Source organism: Anabrus simplex, chromosome 13, assembly GCF_040414725.1.
Source record: "Anabrus simplex isolate iqAnaSimp1 chromosome 13, ASM4041472v1, whole genome shotgun sequence".
Taxonomy (NCBI): Eukaryota; Metazoa; Arthropoda; class Insecta; order Orthoptera; family Tettigoniidae; genus Anabrus; species Anabrus simplex.
The window spans coordinates 102,547,017-102,568,671 of NC_090277.1; the positions used below are offsets into that span (position 1 = coordinate 102,547,017).

A 21,655-nucleotide genomic window follows, 5' to 3' on the forward strand; every position below is an offset into this window, starting at 1 on the left:
CTTTAACAGCACTGAATATTAGTGGTGCTCATAATAAATGCCCCAAATATAAGTTGTCAGTTGATCTTGATTACCTAGTATGACTACTAATAGTTTCAGAACATTTATGAGAAGATTAAGTTTTCAGATGGGAATGTTACGGATAAAGTGGAATAATAGGAATCAAGAATTTAACAAACTTTACTAAAGTGTAGAACAGGAACTGAAAAGCTGTGTATTGTGTAGTGTTATTGGCAAGACATGTCCTTTAAATGTAATATCATAGACAGTCCTTGTGCCTCCCAAGCAAAAAAAGGGTACCATCCAGTTTCCTTACTTGGCACTGTTTCTGTATGGTGTAAATGGCTTAAATCAGGAGTCAGAGTCAGTCATGGATTTATATACAGTATTCCAGGGATTGAAAGTGATAAATCTCGCCCTGTTTTACGGTAGTCAAGGAATTTCCATGTTAATGTGTTACAAATTGATTTTGATTGTTCATACGAGGTTTCTAGGCACAAGGTGAGTTGTTTCTGGTCTTATCCAAATAGTTTTGATTATACAGATGGTTTATATCTCAACTGAAGCAGGCATATTGGTGGTGGTGGCAGTGAACTCTCCCCTTCCCACACCATTCATTGCGCTATCTGCACCTGTAGTTTTGGTAAAAGGGTTCTGCATGTAAGTCATATGTAAACAGGGTTATGATTTATATGTCAATACACGTACCTAGGATGTTTCTCTAAATTGTGTATGAAATGCATAATGTAGTCTTGGAAATCCTCATCTTAACGTCATTACGCTTTTGAAAACCGGTGAAAAATGCTGTGCTAATTCTTCTTTCACTTACCAGTAACATGCTATAAGTTTTCTACTGAAGTTAATGAGAATTAGATTTTTTATGTTGGTCGAAGTTGCCTGTATTAATTTTTTTAATGGAACTTCCGTTAATTTCCTTCCATAACATACTTTTCGTATATCAGGAACTTTGAAAGTTCTACTGTAGTGAAGTAAATCCTTCTCTCTGTTGACTGTTTAGAGAGGCAAGTTACCATCTGTTGAATGAAACCAACTCTTCTGCACTTGTCTCTAAGCCAGTGATATATAAGATTGCTCATTGATATCGAAGCACTCCAGTTATGATAGTCGTTTCATTTTCGCAGGATATGTTTCCTAAAGAAACATCTGTGAAATGTTCAAGGGGTGCAGAATAAATCAGTGAGTAGTGTTTCAAAATGTAGCTTGTACAACCTGCTATATTTATCTCATGGTGTGGTAAAATAGCCATCCGTACACCATTCTGATTGTATTTCTCACCATATCGTCGTCTGGTGAAGATGTGCCCATTCATATTAGCTTGGACAGAATCATGATGTATTGGAAAAACACCAGTCATGCAGTAAGATGGTTTGTTGCATCTTAGCAGTCTTATAATGGTTTATCAACCGTAGACTGTAGAATGATAAAAATCAGTAAGTTACGTTAAAAAATTGCAAAGACATTTGATAATATACTGCAGTAACATAGCAGGTGAAGTAGAACACATACTGACTGAAATCCTTGCAACATGATAATATTTTCTGTCATCCATCCTTCAGACTATACTCTGCAACATAGAACTGTAACCCACTGACCATGCAGCACATTACACTCCAGCAAGCTAACATTGTAACTTCCTTCAGACTTGCCAAGTTGGCTGTACGCTTGTGAACGAACATTGACAGTTTGACCCAGAACTAGGATGTATTTAATAGATTATCGTCCAGTTTGTCATGTAACATTGTGCAATTTGGTATCAGGTACAAGGAGACTACAGTGCTGATTATTTTATCAGTACTCTTAGATGTTAGGCCCCTTTAAGGAACAAGCAACAACTTCCGTGGAATGTTGCCTCTGGAGTTGACACCCAGTGGTGACTTGCACATCTGAGATTGGGGCCCTATCTAGGATCAAATCTAGCAATGAGTATGGCACAAACACAACCTCTAAGCTGGTGGAAATAAGCAATAAAGGTTAAAATACCTGATCTGGCCAGGAATTGAACCCAAGACCTATTAACTAGTTAGCCACTAAGCCTTCACAAGCACTGAATAAGTCTTGTCTTAAAAATTCAGACTTTTATCATGACTTGAATTTTTATGAACAGCAGTGTACTTCTCTTGAAAAATAAGTTTGAAATGGCAATAATATAATTCAACCTCAATTGATGAATTTCATCTTTCTTATTATCCGTGTTGGCTATATCAAATTATCAAATGAGAAGGTCCGCCCAATTCAACACAATTTGTATAGCACTTTTCAATTACACTTTATTTTACAATAGAAGTACTTGTTTCTTCTTGTGATGGGGACATCTTCAGTTCTGTAATGCGAGATTCAATACAGTAATACAAAAAATACACCAAGCACATTTAAGTACTTAATGTTTTGTGTGTGTTAAATACTATTTTTAAAAAATTTGTGTTATATTGCTCATTTAAATTCTATGAAAAGTTTTTGTTTAAATTTCTGTGTTGTCACCATCCAGTAGTTGTTAAATAATGTAATTAGTATCAGTCAGCACCAATATTTTTAATCTATGTAACACTTTGTCACATAATTTGTTTGAGGAAATTAATGGATTTGAAAAGTCATGAAATAAAACTCATGATATAACAGTGCACATGTACCACAGATTATCAATACCTTATTTAACAACTGCTGAACAATAACAACACAGAAATTTTTAAGAACTTTTCCTAGGATTCACATGTTCAATATAACATAAAAAACATTAAGTTTTTAAATGTGCTTGTATGGAACTGATGATGTCACCTCGAAGGGACGAAACATGTATTACTATTGTAAAATAATGCCTAATTGAAAAGTGTGATGCAAATTGTATAGAATTGGGTGGGACCCTCTCATTCGATAATTTAATATAATTTAATTCAGACCATTGTTTGTATTTTCTTTATTTACTCTGCTCATACTACATTTTCATCTATATTTTGAGATATATAAAGACATAAGTACCGGATACATAATTGTGTAGTTCATATAACTCATAGCCCTGAGATGAACTTTTACTCTGCTATTGTATCTCAAAACTTGCGTCTCTAAAATCCTTGGAGATGTAACCATGAGCAACATGACTGAAAGTCGTGTGGAAATTTGAGCTTCATTTTGCAAATCATTTGTTTTCAGTGTGAATTTGTTGGTAGGTATTCTGTTTCATAGATAAAAATTCTTGTATAGCTGTACTTGACTCCAATACTGTACCATGCATTCACTTTTCTATACCATTTGATAAAATTAGATACTTTTCTCAGCATTTTCTTAAAGAAGAAAGAGTGTAATGAAAATTGAGGTGGTCTGATTTGGTTATCATAATTTTTATTTAGTGGTAAACATATAGTTCTTTAGTTATTTTTAGAGTCTTAGATTTAAATTACAAGGAAGTAAACGAGCCTGGCTTGTAAATAAAGCTTTCCTTTACTTCTGCATTTTCTTGTGTATATATGTACTTGTAGTTCTACTTCCCACATATTTGCAGCTTTTAATTGTAATAGCTCTGAGAACTGATCAGAGAAACTGAAGTATTGTTCTATTCAGTGCTGTTCCAATTTTAGTGTTCGGAGACACATAAAACATTCTTGAGAATACCATTACTTCAAATTACTACTTGTATGTTGAGCAAAAAATGTTCCAGAATTTTATTCCCGTGTGTGAAGGTTTATCAATAAAATTACACAAATTATGTTTAGTTATTGGGAAAGTCCAATTTACAGATAAAATACCCTTTTTGTTCTTTATAGCTCCATGATTGAAAATAAGTTCTTACTAGCATACGATAAATAGTTATAGCCTAGCCCATTCTTAATTTTTCATGTGCTATTAAATGTGCTAAGTTTGAGTGAAAACATAGAATGAAACCTTTTTCTTCAGTTTTGTGAATTTCTCAAGATATATTGAATTCAGCTGATTACAGTATTGAAGAATTCGTAAGAGCCATGTTGGCCATCTACAGGTGTTGGGGTTAGTATTATTTATTTACCACAGTTCTCTGCCAGAAATATGGAAAGTGCAGAGAAAAAGGGTGAGCCCATACATACATACATATAAAATATTCCCTAGACATATTGTTTGTTAAGGAGATATTATTTACAATATTTACATACTTAATAGGGATGCAGTAACCATAGGGTCCTAAGTGGAGTCTGGTGATATTTTTGTTTACTTGTGCGAGGCTCCTCATCTGGTGGCCATGGTCATTAAGGCATAAAGTCTCTATGATCTGACACACTAGTTAGCTGGTTCGAGTCCTGTTGGTTGAAAAATTTCACCGTCAGGCAGGGTGGAGGAGGTAGTGGTATACAATTTCTAATCAATAGATCGTGTGCCAAAAGCCTGGATTAAATTCCATACCTCTCCACAGTATGATGTTGTTGAATGGGGGCATAAATCCTTGAGCAGACCCCCTGGTGCTATTCGACAGGAGTAGGCTATGTGGCGGCACCAGGTTTCACAGTCTCCTTTCTCAGTGTTATATATCACATTATTCATTTCATCTCATTAACTCCTTATGAAGTTTAAATCAGGAAGACCGAGCACGATAGCTGCAGTCGCTTAAGTGCGGCCAGTATCCAGTATTCCTAGGCCTTTTTTTTTTTTTTTTTTTACGTCGCACCGACACAGATAGGTCTTATGGCAACGATGGGACAGAAGGGCTAGGAGTGGGAAGGAAGCGGCCGTGGCCTTAATTAAGGTACAGCCCCAGCATTTGCCTGGTGTGAAAATGGGAAACCACGGAAAACCATTTTCAGGGCTGCCGACAGTGGGGTTCGAACCTACTATCTCCCGAATACTGGATACTGGCCGCACTTAAGCGACTACAGCTATCGAGCTCGGTATTCCTAGGCCTTTCCTGTCCCATCATCGCCATAAGACATGTGTCGGTGCAACGTAAAGCAAATAGCCAAAAAAAAAAAAAAAAAAAAAAAAAAAAAAAAAAAAAAAAAAAAAGAATCGGGAAGGGCATCCGGTCTTAAAATCTCACTATGAAGATTCATCTCGCTTCATACCCAATACAGTAGAGAAATGGGACAAGGGGTGGATGAAGTTCAAGTTAATGTTTATAAATTTGCATCCTTCTTTTAAATCCTTAAATTTTAAACATTTGTTGTTTAGGCAATCCATCATGAGTGAAATAAGATTACTTTGTATGGAATAAGATAAAGATTTTAAAGATTTGTTTGTCCAGGCTGTAGTATTTCTAAATTAATTCTACAAACAACACACAACCATAGCAGAACAGCCCATTAAGAGTCGTAGCCTCCTAAGACAACTGGTGCCCAGCCTGTTGGGCTGCAAGTACTGGAGTGCCATGTGGTCAGTGTGACGACATCCTCAGCTGTATCAGGCAGCTCCTTAGTTGATTTCACGAAGCTGAGTGATTCCTGTTTCAGCCCTCCATTCAGAATTCAAATCTCTGGACTGGCTGAGAATCAAACCTGGGGCCTCTGGGTAAGAGGCAGGCTTGCTACCCCTATACCACTGCCGCGGGGCTGACTGAACGAATTCTATGTAATGAAAAATATTGGTGTACAAAGTAATCTTTGCTCTTTGTTTCTTTTTGCATTATTATTTTAAGTGCTGAACCTCAAGGCCAATATCTCTTTCCTGCACATTGTGGAAAGTACGTTCCTGTATCCTTGCTGTACAGCACACGTACATTGGTGACACAACGCGGCAGCATTCAAACCTCGGTTATTTGCCTCTAAACGCACATATGGGCGTAAAGATGCTAATGGTATCTGTTGGTGAACTTGAGAACTGTGACAAATAAGTGATTCATGCGTTGCATCACTGTGATGGTAATGCCAAACCATTACGCAGGATGATGCAGGTGATGCATAATATGCATCACTATGCCTCAAATAAAAAGGAAATAATGATTCAAAAAGTAAATTTTTGAGAAAGAGATGTTCTGCACTTGTGAGGTTGATGATGGTTTCTTACTTTAATCCTTCAAGCCAGTATTAAATGTTGGTTAAATTTTACCCTACAGCGGTAATACATTTTAGAAATATATCACATTTTCCATGATGTCACAAACATTGCTATAAGTTCTAATCGACTTGTCTGATTTTAATCAAAATAAGTGGATACGCAGTTCATATCATGCAGATGTTGTATCTACATACAAAAAGGTGGCATGCAAGGTAAAGAAAAATGCCTAATTAGCTTCTTGTTCGAATAAAAATCGAATCAACAGGTCTCCATGACCACTCGGGTGAGCATTCACTTATATTACTATCATTATTTAAATCACACATAATTTCCTGCTGTGTATAATCATCATCACTAACACTTTAATTATCCCTCTGATAATTCTCCTCATTACTTTCACCTAATATGTGTTTGAGAGCTGCATTAGATAAATACAGACGATGCAAGGATGCCGCTATGTTGTTTACAATGATTGATGTTGATGAAATAAATTAGTTTTACGCCAACACAATGCCACATTACAGAAGAACATACTCCCCTGCATAGAATGTTACCCTGTGCTGTGAGCCTTGCTATAAGTTCACGTTGACAACCAACAGTTGGCATGCAGATGTTATGTTTTGTAGGTCCGTACACGTACACGTCGAACTGGCTTGAGCGGTTAAGGGGCCTGTCTGAGAGGTTATCAGCTCCGAAGACTAAACGTGGTAAAAGAAAATACAGTACTGGTACAAAATGAAAAGAAAGGTTTCATTCTTATGGTGTCATGGGTGCATAGGCCAAACTTCATGTTACTTTCCCATAAGGATCTTGTTTTACAGACGTCAGTTCCTGCCAAATTTAATGGGGAACGATGAGGGACTAATGATTAATGTACTCGCAATTCATGGAGTGTTCTCCAAGATATGGTGCATAATGGAAGACTGGCAGCCCTGTCCCGGAAATTAGTTCCATTAAGGGAATGTTTATGCTAAGTTTCCCTCCTCCCTAGTGTGTTGTGTATTTTTTCACATTCTCCCGTGTTGACTAATCATAATTTGTTAATGTGTAATAAAATGAGGCTTATGGAACAGCTCTCAGGAATGTTTGAGAAATAAACCATTTTGTGTGGTTTTCAGTGTGCGTATCACTGCATTCATGTGGGGACTAGTTTCTTTCTGTCTCTGCACATGTGAGGAAGTGTTGCACCTTCACTCCTTTCTGTTTGCTCTGTTTTTGTTATGGTAATGAATGTTGGTGTTCTTTTCACTATTAGCATGTAAGATGAGTAGTCTGAAAGCATGTTTAAGAGCCCAGTCTTGTAATTCAGATGAGTATTTCAAAAAGCCAAAGGGTTGCTTGAGGAAGAGAAAAACAAAGGCAGTAAATAATGTAGATAGGTCATTTGATCCCTATTTGTTTTTTTATCTTGCTTAGTTAACATTTGTAACAAAATTGTATTTTGAGCCTACTTCATATCGACCTAGCATGACAAGAGAGTGGAAATTCAAAGTTGAGTAGCTCATTTTGAGGATTTTAGTTTCTGCTATTCTATATCAAGGCATATGCTAGAATAGGTCCTTACTATTTAGAGGACATAAGTTGTACACACAAAATAATAATAATAATATGGCCTCGGCAACTATGTAGAGACTGAGCAAGTGGCTGTGCGGTTTGGGTCGTGTAGCTATCAGCTTTCATTCGGAAGATAGTGGGTTCGAACTCCACTGTCGGCAGCCCTGAAGATGGTTTTCTGTGGTTTCCTATTTTCACACTTGATAAATGCTGGAGCTGTACCTTAATTGATTCCATGGTCACGTCCTGTCCACTCTTAGCCCTTTCCTATCCCTGCCAGGCTGAGTAGCTCAGACGGTTGAGGCGCTGGCCTTCTGACCACAACTTGGCAGGTTCGATCCTGGTTCAGTCCGGTGGTTCTTGAAGGTGCTCAAATACATCAGCCTGGTGTCGGTAGATTTACTGGTACGCAAAAGAACTCCTGCGGGACTGAATTCCGGCACCTCAGCGTCTTTGAGAACCGTAAAGGTAGTTAGTGGGACGTAAAGCGAATAACATTATTATTACCTTTCCTATTCCATCGTCCATCTGTGTTGGTGTGACTAGAAGAAAAATTGTAAAAACTCCCCATCTAAGCTCCCTGTGCTTCAGTTTTAACGTTCCTTGTGTACTCTACCAGATAGCAGAGATTGAATCTCTTCTGCAATCTGTGGCTGAGTTTTAATTAACTTTGGCTGGTAAACAGCAAATGCTTACCAGGGATCTGACGTAGTACGACATGGAATGTCGAATCAATTCTTTCTGCCCTTCAAAAATCTCACTACCTCTACCAGGTTTAAACTTGCGATCTTTGGAGCCAGAGGCTGTCACTTCCTGTGATCCAGAGACAGCTACACACACAATAAGCTTACAGCATTGATGACCCCAAACAAAGGAAGTAGAAATAATTGCACTAATATTCTGAATATTTCTTTATTTCATCCATCATGCCCCTTCTTGAGCTATCTAGTGCTTGATGCAGTAGAGTTGCAAAAGCCTAAGAAACATAGGTTTTCGTTTCCATGAAACCATTTTCTTCACATTCATATTATTTATTCCCCGAGTGAATTTTCCACCTCCATAGCATAGCGGTTAGTGCTATTAGCTGCCGTCCTCGGGAGCCCGGGTTCGATTCCCAGTACTGTCAGAGATTTAAGAATGGCAGGAGGGCTGGTGTGTGGTTTAAATGGTACATGCAGTTCACCTCCATTGGGAGTTGGCTGTGCAGTTTGGACTGTCTAGCTGTTAGTGTGCATTTTGGAGGTGTTGGGTTCAAACCCCACTGTTGGCAGCCCTGTTGATGGTTATGCATGGTTTCCAATTCTAACATCCTGATTAACCCATTCAACGCTAAACCCATATATATACATTTTGGTGCAGTATGTACATCACCGATCTCATTTATATATAGTGTCGCTTTGAAATTCCGTGGAAATGCTCAAAGAAGTTCTGTACGGCAGATATACCACTCCATTTTGCTTGTTTTGAAAGCGATCTGATGTTATTTCAGCTTCGTTGGAGTGGAACGTTTTCCCCGCTAACATGTAACCATCATAGCGTCTTGAAGTATACATTCAGCTCTTGTTGACAAAGAAATTGGATGTTCCCTCTGGAGAGCTACATTTTGATAATGAAGTTAGAAAATATAAAGGGGACGCTATTGAACTACAAGAAAGTGTGAGACAAAGTAGTAATGATGAATCTCGTGCAGAATTGTCACCCCCTCCTCAGATAAATTCCTTTTCTCCCATATATTCATGATTTTGTTAATACTAGTTCTTGGATCAACAATTTTATGTTATATTTCAGTAATAATGTCACTGAGTGGAGTAGCCATGTGTGTTAACATGCAAATGCCGGGACACTTCCTATTCATGAGCCACAGCCAATTCCTTCAGCTTCTGTACCCAGTTTCATTCACCATCATTAATTTTATATGCATTACCTTCTCAAATGAGGTTGGCATCAGGAAGGGCATCTGGCTGTAGAATATAATTTCACTTCATCCCCGACTCTGTATTGATAATAGTATCAGTAAAATATTATCTCTAAAAGTGCTTCTTCCTTTCTAAAAAAAAAAAAAAAAAAAAAAAACCAGCCCAGAGGGTTCTCCTGGTCATCAAAACTTGGCACTGAAAAGATTAAAGCCACAGTCACTTCCTGCCAAGTTCAAGCCCTGTGCTGTCTTTGTCACCATAAGATCTCCTTTAGCCGATGCAACATAAAACCAATAAAAATGATTCATATTAGTTTTGATGCCGAACTGAGTGGCTTGGAAGAGAGTCCAAGTTGGCAGGTTTGATCCTTGCCCGGTCTGGTTTTGAAGGTGCTCAAATATGCCAGCCTTATGTAGACAGACTTGCCAGCATATAAAAGAACTGTGAGACAAAATTCTGGCATTGCAGCATCTCCAAAAGCTGTTAAAAAATGGTTTTCTATTTTTTTTAAATATAAAATCTGTTTCCTTTAAAAATTTGGAACATAATAAAATGTCAAAAGCTCATTACGTATAGGTAATAATTTCATATTGTAATACAATGACGGATCAAACTGTAATATCTAAGAAAACAACAAAAAGTTAGAGCTGAAGAGTTGTGTAAATTTACCAAACATGAGCTGCTTCCAATAGAACAGGAATTATTCTTTCCCGAGAAGTTTTATGGGCTGTAGATTGAGGATGTTGTTTTATTGTTAGTCGTCAGTCCAGACTGCAGATTTCAACCTGTGCAAACGTCTTCATTTCTGCATAACTATTGCATCTTATTCTGTTCATGCCTTAACCTTACTCTAGCATTCTTACCCTCTTATACTTCCTTTCAAAACCAGAAATCCATCTCTTCTGTTGGTTAAATTTTGCAAACTGTTCTCCTCTTACTGTGATTCAGTATCTCTTCATTTGTATTTTCTTTCTACTCCAGTTATTGTCCATGTTTCACTTCCATGCAGTGCCTCCCCTGTAGGCTGGGTGTGCAAAAGAACACGACTCCTCCATGCGATCCAAGGCTTGTTCTCTTCATGTTGAAATCAATCCCTCTTTTTTTTTTTCTTCTTCTGGTGACTTGTTAAGCCTAACAGTCTTAAGGTTTTTTTCTGTCAAGGTGAATTCCCTTATGCTAGTAATCCCCTATTTCTTTAAGGCAGCAGATTTGCTTGTGCTAACAGAAAACTGTACATGTCATGGTGCAGTCAAAAGCTTCTGCATAGTTCAACACCTTGGTGTCACGTTAGACTGCAACTATCCTGTAAACACCACTGTTTCAAAGTAAAGCAAAGGCTGTGCTCTCGTAAGCTGACAGACAGTGGATGGGGTGTTTAGCCATCTATGATCAGGATATCTTGTCTGAGACTCTACTTTTCAGCAGGAGAATATATAAAACCTTTGTGAAATACACCTTGTTATGCCAGTAAGTAGGTACTGACCTCAACAAAATAACCAGAGTAGAAACTGGATGTCTGCGACCAACTCCCGGAGAATGACTGAGATACATAATCTGTCAACTGTACCGTTCCTAAGGACTCTTCCTCAACTGAAGTTGCGATTAAGGATTTCATCTACAAGGGGCCTTTGCAAGGCACTACCAGCTGGACCAGCTGGATCAAGGTTTTCTAAAAAGCTGTCGCTCCTCTATCACTTGCCCTTTGTCCTGGCTTCTGATGGCGTCCTATACACTAGGCCAAGCTGACATGTTTAACTTGGGGAAGAATTGATAATTAACATACAACACATTTTCTCTTACCCAGTATTAGAATGAGGAATAAAACAAAGTGTTGTATATACTTGCTTAATCCCTGATGAGCAACAGACTAAAAATTTTGCAGCAAACAAGAACAATTTTAAAGATGATTTCTAATTCAAATCAAACCTTTTTTCTTTCATTTCTGGAACATGTCAAGTTGAAAAATCATTTTATGACCATGGATATCAAAAAGCAAGGTTTCTTTTGCCCATTAATATCAACAGTTTGTTCTTCTTAATAGGCGGTGCCCTTGAAATTATTTACAGTTACCAGTCCTAATAGTTACCTTATATCATGTCATTCATCTCGCAACTCCTCTGATGTAGTTGATGTCACGAAGGGCATCTGGTCATAAAAACTTGCTGCGAAGATTCATTTCACTTCATACCCGACCCTGTAGAGCAAAAGGGCAGGTTTGGTCATACTCATAATAATAATAATACCAGAAACTTGTCAAATGCTAAGAGAATCTTGTCCAATATGTTCACCAGAGTTCTTTTAGATGTTCACGTAAACATTGCATGCTGTGGATTGTCTCTTCTTCAGAAATCCACTTTCTTCAGTGAGGGTAAGAATCTGATATGTTACCACACTGCTACTTGCTCACCGGGCGAGTTGGCCGTGCGCGTAGAGGCGCGCGGCTGTGAGCTTGCATCCGGGAGATAGTAGGTTCGAATCCCACTATCGGCAGCCCTGAAAATGGTTTTCCGTGGTTTCCCATTTTCACACCAGGCAAATGCTGGGGCTGTACCTTAATTAAGGCCACGGCCGCTTCCTTCCAATTCCTAGGCCTTTCCTATCCCATCGTCGCCATAAGACCTATCTGTGTCGGTGCGACGTAAAGCCCCTAGCTACTTGCTCTTGGTAATGTAGCGCGGCTTGTGCTATGAAATGTTTATAATGAGAATAATGGTAATTTAACAACTGCCCTCAATCTCCTTTCCAACATCCTAGGAAAACTTTTTTTCCCCTCCCCCTCCCTTCACAGTGGACTCGAAGATCTCCCGTCAAGTCCAATATACTAAGTACCTACTCTCTTTTTACATTGTAGAGGTAATTTCATGAACACCAACAACATAACTTCTCTTCTGAAAACTAAATTTTAGGCTTCATTGGCCTAAAGCACAGAGCAAGCTAGGTGTGAAGGTTGCATTACTCTTCAGACAAAATTATGCACGTTGTAGCAAGCCTTAGTACTATGCTTTGCGGCTTGTGGCCGTCTCGCTCTCCAGGGTTGCGTTCGGGTGAGGCGACGCCAACTCCCCCCTCGCGGCCTTTGAGCGCCCTCAGTCAGCAGAGCACAACCAGCATCGGCTCGGGCACGGTGAACCTGCGCTCACGACCGCTGTCCGCTCCCAGAAGGCCCCGTCCCATCAGCATCGCCGTGACGGGTGTCAGCCAGGATCAGGCAGCGGAGCAGGCGCATGCAGCTCGCGCAGCCCATAGACACAGTGAGACTCTTCTTCTCGCTTCACGGCAAACTGCTTTCCTTTTAGTGCTTTGAAAGATCAAACACGATTAATATTATGTAATAACTACAGCACTTGTCACTGGCCTTTTATCATTGGAAAATATTTTTTTAATTTCCCATTTTAATTGGCATGCAAAAAAATGTTTAAATTTTAAATAACTATTTGATCATGTACCACTCCCCTCTGTCAGCTCTTGTCATTGTTTGACGTAGTGAAAAGGCTTGACCACCATTTTATTTTTGTCTTTGCTTTTCAGACACATTCATCTTTTGTATACTTGTATCTTCAGTCTTTAAGAGTATGAGGGTATTTATTTTGCTCTCTTCATTCTCAGTGTTAAGCCCCATAAAATGGATATTCGTGGATAATAATAATAATATGCCCTTGGTTATCGTGTGCAGGCATTTTGATTTGTTACCGTATCAGCTGCCTACGGAGCATTCATTGAATTGCTGAATATCGTAGTATATCATCCACAAAAACAAAGAGAACTGCAAAAAGCTTCTCAATTTCAGTTTACAATCCTGAAGAAGAAAGTTTTCTTTGTGTAACCCTTAATTTTTTTGGATATTTTATGATTTTTTTAAATATAACATTTAAAATTGTCCATTTTTTTCCCCTGAGACTGTTCTATGCAGAAATTAAGTATTTTGAAAATCATTATCATTGTATTCATCAGAACATTTGCACAGTGTAAAAAAGAAAATCAACAATAAATAGAAGGATAGAAGTCTCATGTTGTCTGTTAAATATGGTACAACTCATTCCTTCATATGTCATGTTCAAGATTCTCATATTTTGAATATTTTAGTGGGCTGAAGACAACAGGTTTTTTTATTGTGTATGTTAATGCTTCATAGTGATTTTTATAAAATTCCAGAGATGGTATCTCCTACAGCCGATCATATCTAATAATTCAAGAACTAAAAACCAGTGTTGCTGCTGTTGTTAGTATATAATATTAATAAACTAAATTTGACCTTTACCTACAATTACTATCAATTTCTGGTTTCTCACCATTTTACTTCATATTCAGATAAATATTCAGTCGTAATTTCTAGAACCATATTGAAACAAAAATTACCACTTTCAGATGGAAATAAATTGTTTTGCTTTATATTGAAATCATTTAAATGTTTTTCCATATTTGAATTTATTTTTGAGATCATAATCTTTAGACTTTTTTTTCACTAAACTGAGAGATGAAACTTTTTTTTTTTTGGTGCTATTTGAATATTCTAGAACCATTTGTATCTCTCTTTAACAGTACATTCCTGTTTTTAGTCAGATGTAGAAAGTTAGGAACATAGGAAAAACACAATGAAGAGGAAGCAATAGAAAGAGGAGATACGGACGAACATAAAAAAGCTAAAAAAAAAAAAAAATCATCACAATCTCAATTACCTTTAAATAGGTGGGTCTCTTCTCATCTCAAAACTCATTTCTGCTTCATCTGGAGAGCAGGCATGAATGCTTCTTCTAATCCTCCACATCCCATGTCTAGACTGATGATCTGTAAAAATGAACCCTCAGTGATGTTGAACCCAGCCCTCTGTCATGAAGTTAGGTAACAGAAACGTGCTCGTCTGGGGCTAAGAAGAAATAGATGACTCAATATTTGTTTGTTTCTTTCCATTATTTACGTTCCATTTTTCTTTCATCTGTGCACTTCCTTTATTTGCTTCTATTTTCTTTGTCCGAAATTTTTCAGTAAATTATTGTTTTAAAATATAATATTTATGTTTTGGAAATGTTATCTTCACTAAAGAAGATTCTAGAGAGATCAGTAGGGCACTATAGTTGTTTACATTAATATTGAAAGCAAAACAAACTGCTGAAAGTCGTACTTTCTGTTTTTTCTTGTGATTTAAAACGCTTGCAAAACATGTTGCTAACTCAAAAGACTGTCATTTGCCTGGAAAAACCAGTTGTTAACAAACATTCAGGTTTGAAGAAAAGAAATGCAGGTATTTTGGCTCTCAAACAGGTAAATTTCACATGTACAAATGGTGAAAAACAGCATGTCACTTTACAATCACTGGCCTTGCACACTGTCAGAGCACTAGAAGGCAATGAGGAGGTGGTTGGTGGCTTGATGCTCCCGGCTGTGGTTTCCAAACTATGAAGCACTAGTGTTGTGGAGTTGGTCTTCAGTCTTTATTGCACTTTCTTCTTGATCATCGATAACCATTGTTCATGTATATAACGTGGAACCTCATTTCTCGGCCACACCAAATGGGACAATTTTGTTAGTATGAATATTGTCGATAACAAGTGCAAAAATATAGATGGGTCGCCTCTTCATAGGTAAGAACTAAAAAAAGTATCTCATTTTGTTAGTAATACTTCGTGTAATGAAAAATATTTGATTAGGAACTTGAAACCCGAAGTTATGCAATTGAAATCTGCACCAAACAAGTTCCTGTAGCCATCCTGAATATGTTTCCCCCATGGATTTTTGTAACAAAATACTTATTTCAAGTTCCTGGTCATGTCTCCCAACCATAGTCCAAATTATTGAACTCACTAGAACAGTAAAACTGTTTCTAGGATGTGGAATTGATGACTATTCCCTAGTAGCTTACTGTAACATCTTTCCCTGTTTGGTGGTAATGTAATTTCAAACAGATTGTTCCTTTTTGTTAAAAATTAGGGTCTAGCCTTACACTATGGATTAAGTATGTTCATGTAAGAAACAGATGGGGAGCACCAATTCACGATGTAAGCACGCATTGGTAAAGAGGACACACAAAAGGAACTCAGGGGTCAAATGTTTAATGAGCAGTCTTCATTAATGGAGGGTAGAATAAGAATTGTTGACAAGGATATGCTACTGTGAGGTAAGGAGATGGGATGATAGGCAGGACAACAGAATGGAAAAGAGAAGCAGTTATCTCATAAAGACTTCCCTAGACTTGAGCATCAGTATCTGCAGTGATTGTTTCATAGTTAATAGTCTTCAAATATTCACCCCCATCTTCCCACCCTCTTGAGAGATTCTGAAGTTGGACATCACCTTGTTCCTACTCTTAGTGGCAGGCGTGCTGTAATAGCACTTTCTGGCCGACTGAGCAAGGTACTTGTCAACTACCTTGCTCCTCATCTTGCCTGGTATGCATCGTTCTAGTGCCGGCATGGGTTTTTTTGCCGTTTTCTTATAACCCCTTAACTTCAGGGTGTACTGTTCGAAAATCCAGGCAGGCAGACATTGAACGATATCCTATCGAGTGCTTTGCACTTGAACACTCAAAGGAGGAATATTTTGGAGTAGAGGCGATAAGGTAGACAACTTGTGAGGTTTACTGAAATGAAATTAAGTCTTTGTTTATGTTCAGATAGGGATACAATTGGTCCTTTTAGGTCGGACACCAGTTTGGTTAATCACAAATCAAGAAATAGAAATAAGTTATTAGTGGAGCTCTCAGGCCTTTGGTCTTTTCTTATTCCATTCCCAGTTGATTCTTTTATGTGTAGAAATTGTAAAATCCCCTGAATATATTTTGTGATGCTGTAAAATATTCCTGTAAATATTGATATACAGTATTTCTACATTTTTTATGTGTTATGTTGTTGACTTTGTATGGAATGGAGACCCTCCTGTACATTTATGCTGTACCCCAATCTGGATGTTGTGACAGTAGTTTGGAAACCATTGCTGCTTGCTGCCTTATGTTTAGCTTGAAAACTGAGATTGATTTTATATACATAGCTTCATCATTTCTGTACTGCTGTAGAAGAGATTTCAGTTCTTGTCTTACTGTTCACCAGTGGGAAAAAAAAAAAAAAAAAAAAAAAAAAAAAAAAAGAATGGAATAGATACATTAATAAGCTTTTGGGCTTTTGCCAGGTCAAGAATGCAAACAGAGAACTTCCCTCCGCATCTTCAGAAGAAAATTATTGGAGAAGTCTTTGAACAGTAGAGATTTTCTTCTGAAGACAGAGCAAAGTTCTCTGCAAAACAAAGAATTTCACCTTGCGTTCTCGACACGGCAAAAGCCTGTTAGCATGTCTACAATTATGGGCCGTGAAAGCATCGATCTAAACAATGGAATAGATGTTTTAGGGTCCTGTATTGTAGAACATTCTAAATCCAGCAGTTGATATAAGGAAGAAAGCTGACGTAGTGTAATTGTATTATAGAATTACAAATTTTAATATTGTTAACTTTTATTATTAAGTAGATTCATATCTAAATCCCAAATTAACCTTTTGTTTTCAGATCATTGAACAAATAAAGTAATTTTTATTTAGCTTTTGAATTTAAAAATAATTAGTAATAACTTTTTTCTGTTGACAACATGAAAATTTCCTATTCAAATGTCCTACTTCTATTGCAGTAATCTACAAGTTATAAGATTTGAGCATATGTCACATCATATACTTTTAATTTTCATGGAATCTCACAAATGCAGCAAATTTAATATATTCTTGGCTTTTTGTGTAAGCTATTGTTTAAGTTATGTCTCAAAATGGGTAAGAATTTTTCTAGTTTTTGTGTGATAATTGAATCCTCTATGAATGGTACCAGTAATGATTTTCACCCTAATCCACCCTCCTATACCATGCTCAGTGTGTGACCCCTCCTGGCCGTATGCCCAAAGAAAATACATATGGCAATTTTATTAGGAAGTTTAATTCTAAATTCTGCATGTATGCTCATTTTTTGATACGACTAACAGTTTGCCCATTACTTTGTTTTTTATTGGACAAAGCATGCATAAAATATACAGAAAATTATATTATCTTGGAGAACTGCTCAAATCAGGAAGAAAATGTGTATAATTTTTATTGTACCTATATTTTTGAATCTGAATTGGTGGGCTCTATTTCTAAATGGGACTAACAGTTCAGGTGGCAAATTCACTTTTAGGGGTCCTGGATGCACTGGTCTCCTGCTTCCCTAATAAGTTTACATTATTAAAATAGTCTGTAATAATGCAGAAGAAATAAGCTTTCTAATAGCTAAAGAATTACAGGCATCGGCTGAATGATTTGAGAGTTTCTGATCCTCCACATACAAACACAGACTATCTCTTAATTTTAGTATAAATAATATTTTTATGTTTATATTCAATCTAGAAATTAGCAGACCCTGCCACTGTGTGGGAATAACACTAGGAAGTTTATTCACTCTAGAAATTGTAGTTTCATACTCTTGAAATATAGCTGTAGAAGTTGCATAAGTTATAAATTTGATTAATATACACGTTAAATACAATTATATTATTTCATTCTTGGAGAAGTCTTCCTCGTAAACAGTCCAGATTTTCTTCTGAAGACGCAGAGCAAAGTTCTCTATGAAACATAAAGAATTTCACCTCATTTTCTTGACACGGCACAAACCCAAAAAGCCTATATCATGGCTATAAGTACGGGCCATGAAAGTGTCAGTGGTAACATTTATAGTAATTTTAAGCAGTATAAGGGATTGAGACACAGTATTACCTTTAAGAATCAGTTTATTGCTAATAAAGTATATTATATCTTGAATATTGAATTTGCTGTATTTAATATGAATCTTGTTAACTTAATTAAATAAAAGTGGATTTTGGGTATTTGGTTGCACTCTGAGGAGAGTTACAATTTTGTTGTGTGGCTCAGGTATAGCAGGCGAGGTTCGAGCTCCCAAACCTCAGGATCGAGAAGGAGCTAAACCTCCACTACCTAAAGTTCACTCGACCAAGAAGCAGCCAACCAGTAGACCCGAGACGCCAGCCAAGAAGCCGACCGATAAGGTCCTCAAGTCTGCAAAGGTAACTTTATAAATATGTCTCTTATCTGCGGGCACTTCACTGAACAGAACGGATCAGCACATTATGTTCCATGTACCCTGCGGCTATCCTGACTGATTCTCACAGCTTCAATTTTAGTCTCGACCTGTTCATTTAAATGTGATGTTGCACAGGGGATATCAAAAAGTGGGGGGAGGAGAGTTTGAAGATACACTGTATATCTAAAAAGACGCACTAGGAAGGAATTGTCCGATTGTGATAAAAATTGGTGGATGTGAGGAACAGGCATAGGAAAACAAACAATCAAACATGCAGAACAATCGAATGATTTATTTCAGAGTTAAAGTGTTACACAGTGAGGACGTCAATAAGGTGTTGGTCCACCCTTGGCCTGGATGCAAGCTGTCACTCGACATGGCATAGACTGATAGAGTTCCCGGATGGTGTCCTCTGGAATTTCGTTCCACATGGTCTCCAACTGTTGGGCTAAATCGGCGACATTCCGGGATGTTTGCAATCGCCTTCCCATGACGTCCCAAATGTGCTCTATGGGAGAGAGATCCGGCGACCAAGCTGGCCAAGGAAGGATAGGGCAAGCTTGAAGACAGTTCATAGCAACACGTGCCGTGTGTGGCCGGGCATTATCCTGTTGGAACACTTTATTTATCTGAGGTAGAGGAGTTTATGATGGTTTTTTTTTTAAATCGCACACATGCCAATGTTTCTCAGCAATGCAAGTATGGCCAAGGGCTAGGATTAGGAAGGTAGTCACCATGGCCTTAATTAAGGTATGAAAATGTGAAACCACAGAAAACCACCTTAGGGTACGTTTATGCTGCAGCTTCGCTGCTGGCTCATGGATGCTCGCCCTAGCACTTCGCTGCTGGCTATAGCCTGGCTGCTTGCCATGGAGCTTTTACCCTGCAGCAGCCCCGCGCGCACGCTGCTGGCAGCTCTCAGCTGTAGTCGAAAATTCAAAACAGAGGAACTGATAGTTAAGGCGGTTTGTATTTTGCATAATTTGATTATAGATATAGAGGGCATGAACACTTAGACTACCGAGCTCGATAGCTGCAATCGCTTAAGTGCGGCCAGTATCCAGTAATCGGTAGATGGTGGGTTCGAGCCCCACTGTCAGCAGCCCTGAAGATGGTTTTCCGAGGTTTCCCATTTTCACACCAGGCAAACGCCGGGGCTGTACCTTAATTAAGGCCACGGCCCCTTCCTTCCAATTCCCACCATCGCCGTAAGCCATATCTGTGTCGGTGCGACGTAAAGCAAAAAAAAAACACCTCTTAGACTATGAAGACGTAATTCCAAGAGCTACCCCGTCGAGGAGAAACAACACAGCTCCAGCTGAAGCTTCTGAAGTGCGGAATAAATTCGGAGATTTTTTTAATGAGTAAGTCGCAGTTCTGTTGGCGAGTGTATCTTACAATAATTTGGTGTACTGAATGTGAAATAAAAAGTGTAAAATGCTTCGCCTGGATTTTTCAGTGCATTTCTACTGCGGGAGTTGATTGAAGAATGAAGCTACAAATGCTTCATTTCATAATTTAATAGTGTACTTTTAAATAATGTAAAATAGGGGGTTATGGAGTATGTCATTTTGACTTTAGTTAGGTCTCCTTAACAAAATGTGTTTACAGTTTGAAAAAATAACTGTCGAACTTTCCATGAAAAACGAGGTACTTCATATAAATCACCTGCTTGTAAAAATAGAGGTACCCAAAATGGCAAGATTGAAAGAACAAAGTTGATGTAATCGTTCCGCATTCTTTTGCCACGTTATTCCATAGTTTGATGATGATGATGCTTGTTGTTTAAAGTGGGCTAACATGTAGGTCATCGGCCCCTGATGGTACGAGATGAGACGAAATGGATTAAAAGTTATAATTAACCCACTGACTAGGATTAGGAAAATGCTATTTGCTTTACGTCACACCGACACAGATATGTCTTACGACGATGATGGGAGAGGAAAGGCCTAGGAATTGGAAAGAAGCGGCCGTGGCCTTAATTAAGGTACAGTCCCAGCATTTGACTTGGCGTGAAAATGGGAAACCAAGAAAAACCATCTTCAGGGCTGCCAACAGTGGGGCTCGAACCCACTATCTCCCGATTACTGGATACTGGCCGCACTTAAGCGACTGCAGCTATCGAACTCGGCAGATTAGAAAAATGATAATGATGAGGAAAATTATTATGAATTTAAAATAAACAGTGGATCTAATTTGCAATGCACTGATATTGAAGTAAAATATTATATTTAATTCCAATTAAAAATACACAAAGGTAAACACACAGTTTTTTTTTTATTTGTTTTACGTCGCGCTGACACAGATAGGTCTTATGGCGACGATTGGATAGAAGAGGCCTCTGAATAGGAAGGAAGCAGTCGTGGTCTTAATTAAGGTACAACCCCAGCATTTTCCTGGTGTGAAAATGGGGAACCACTGAAAACCATCTTCAGGGCCGCCGACAGTGGGGTTCGAACCCACTGTCTCCAGGATGCAAGCTCACAGCTGCACTCCCCTAATCGCACGGCCAACTCGCCCGGTAGGGTAAAATAGTAGTTAACAATAAACCAATTAAAACACAAATAGTTGCTTTACTTTTAAACACGATAAAACAAGCCACTCTCTCTCATAAAACGTAGGAAAAGGTCTACTGGCCGCTCGTCATCTCGTCACTCCTTTTATCTCATATGAAACTCCTGTGATGATCCGCATGCCGCTGGCTCCAAATCGCATTGCGTTCGAAGACAGGTTCAGGTAGCAAGTGAGCAAGTGATCACTGAACGTGTGTATAGAGTGCGAAGAGAGGAAGAGTGGGAGAGCGGGTGACCTTGAAAGAACCAATCACAGTCCAAGTTACAGGATAGCCAGCGATGGGCCAGGCTCAAATATCAAACGTGTTTGAGACCATGGATGTGGCAAGGATAGCAGCCAGCAACACAGCTATAAGCCGGGCTCCAGGGTAAAAGCACTGATTGAGATTCATTGGTTTGTTTCATCATCGCTTAATATCGAGCAGCGAGGCTTAGCGATGTGCCAGCAGCCAGGCTGCAGGATAAACGTACCCTTATGGTACATGACCTAACCGCACGGCCAACTCACTTGGTATATTGTTTTAAGAGGCAAAAATATGAGATGATCAGAACCTACAAGTATTGAGAAAGAACCCCACAAACAGCTTTTCAACATTAAAG

At 38.3% G+C, this 21,655-nt stretch overlaps 1 protein-coding gene across 20 annotated transcripts in view; it reads left to right on the forward strand.

The window, feature by feature from the left end:
- LOC136885088 (ensconsin) overlaps window positions 1-21,655 on the forward strand; it is a 762,268-nt gene that overhangs the window by 666,771 nt on the left and 73,842 nt on the right. For 18 of the 20 annotated variants that reach the window (XM_068230157.1, XM_068230159.1, XM_068230158.1 and 15 more), the window contains 2 exons: window positions 12,473-12,691; window positions 18,314-18,465. In XM_068230157.1, coding sequence (XP_068086258.1) covers window positions 12,473-12,691; window positions 18,314-18,465 — 371 coding nt within the window. The remainder of the gene's footprint in view (window positions 1-12,472; window positions 12,692-18,313; window positions 18,466-21,655) is intronic. The other 2 variants (XM_067157527.2, XM_067157530.2) reach the window with 1 other exon arrangement.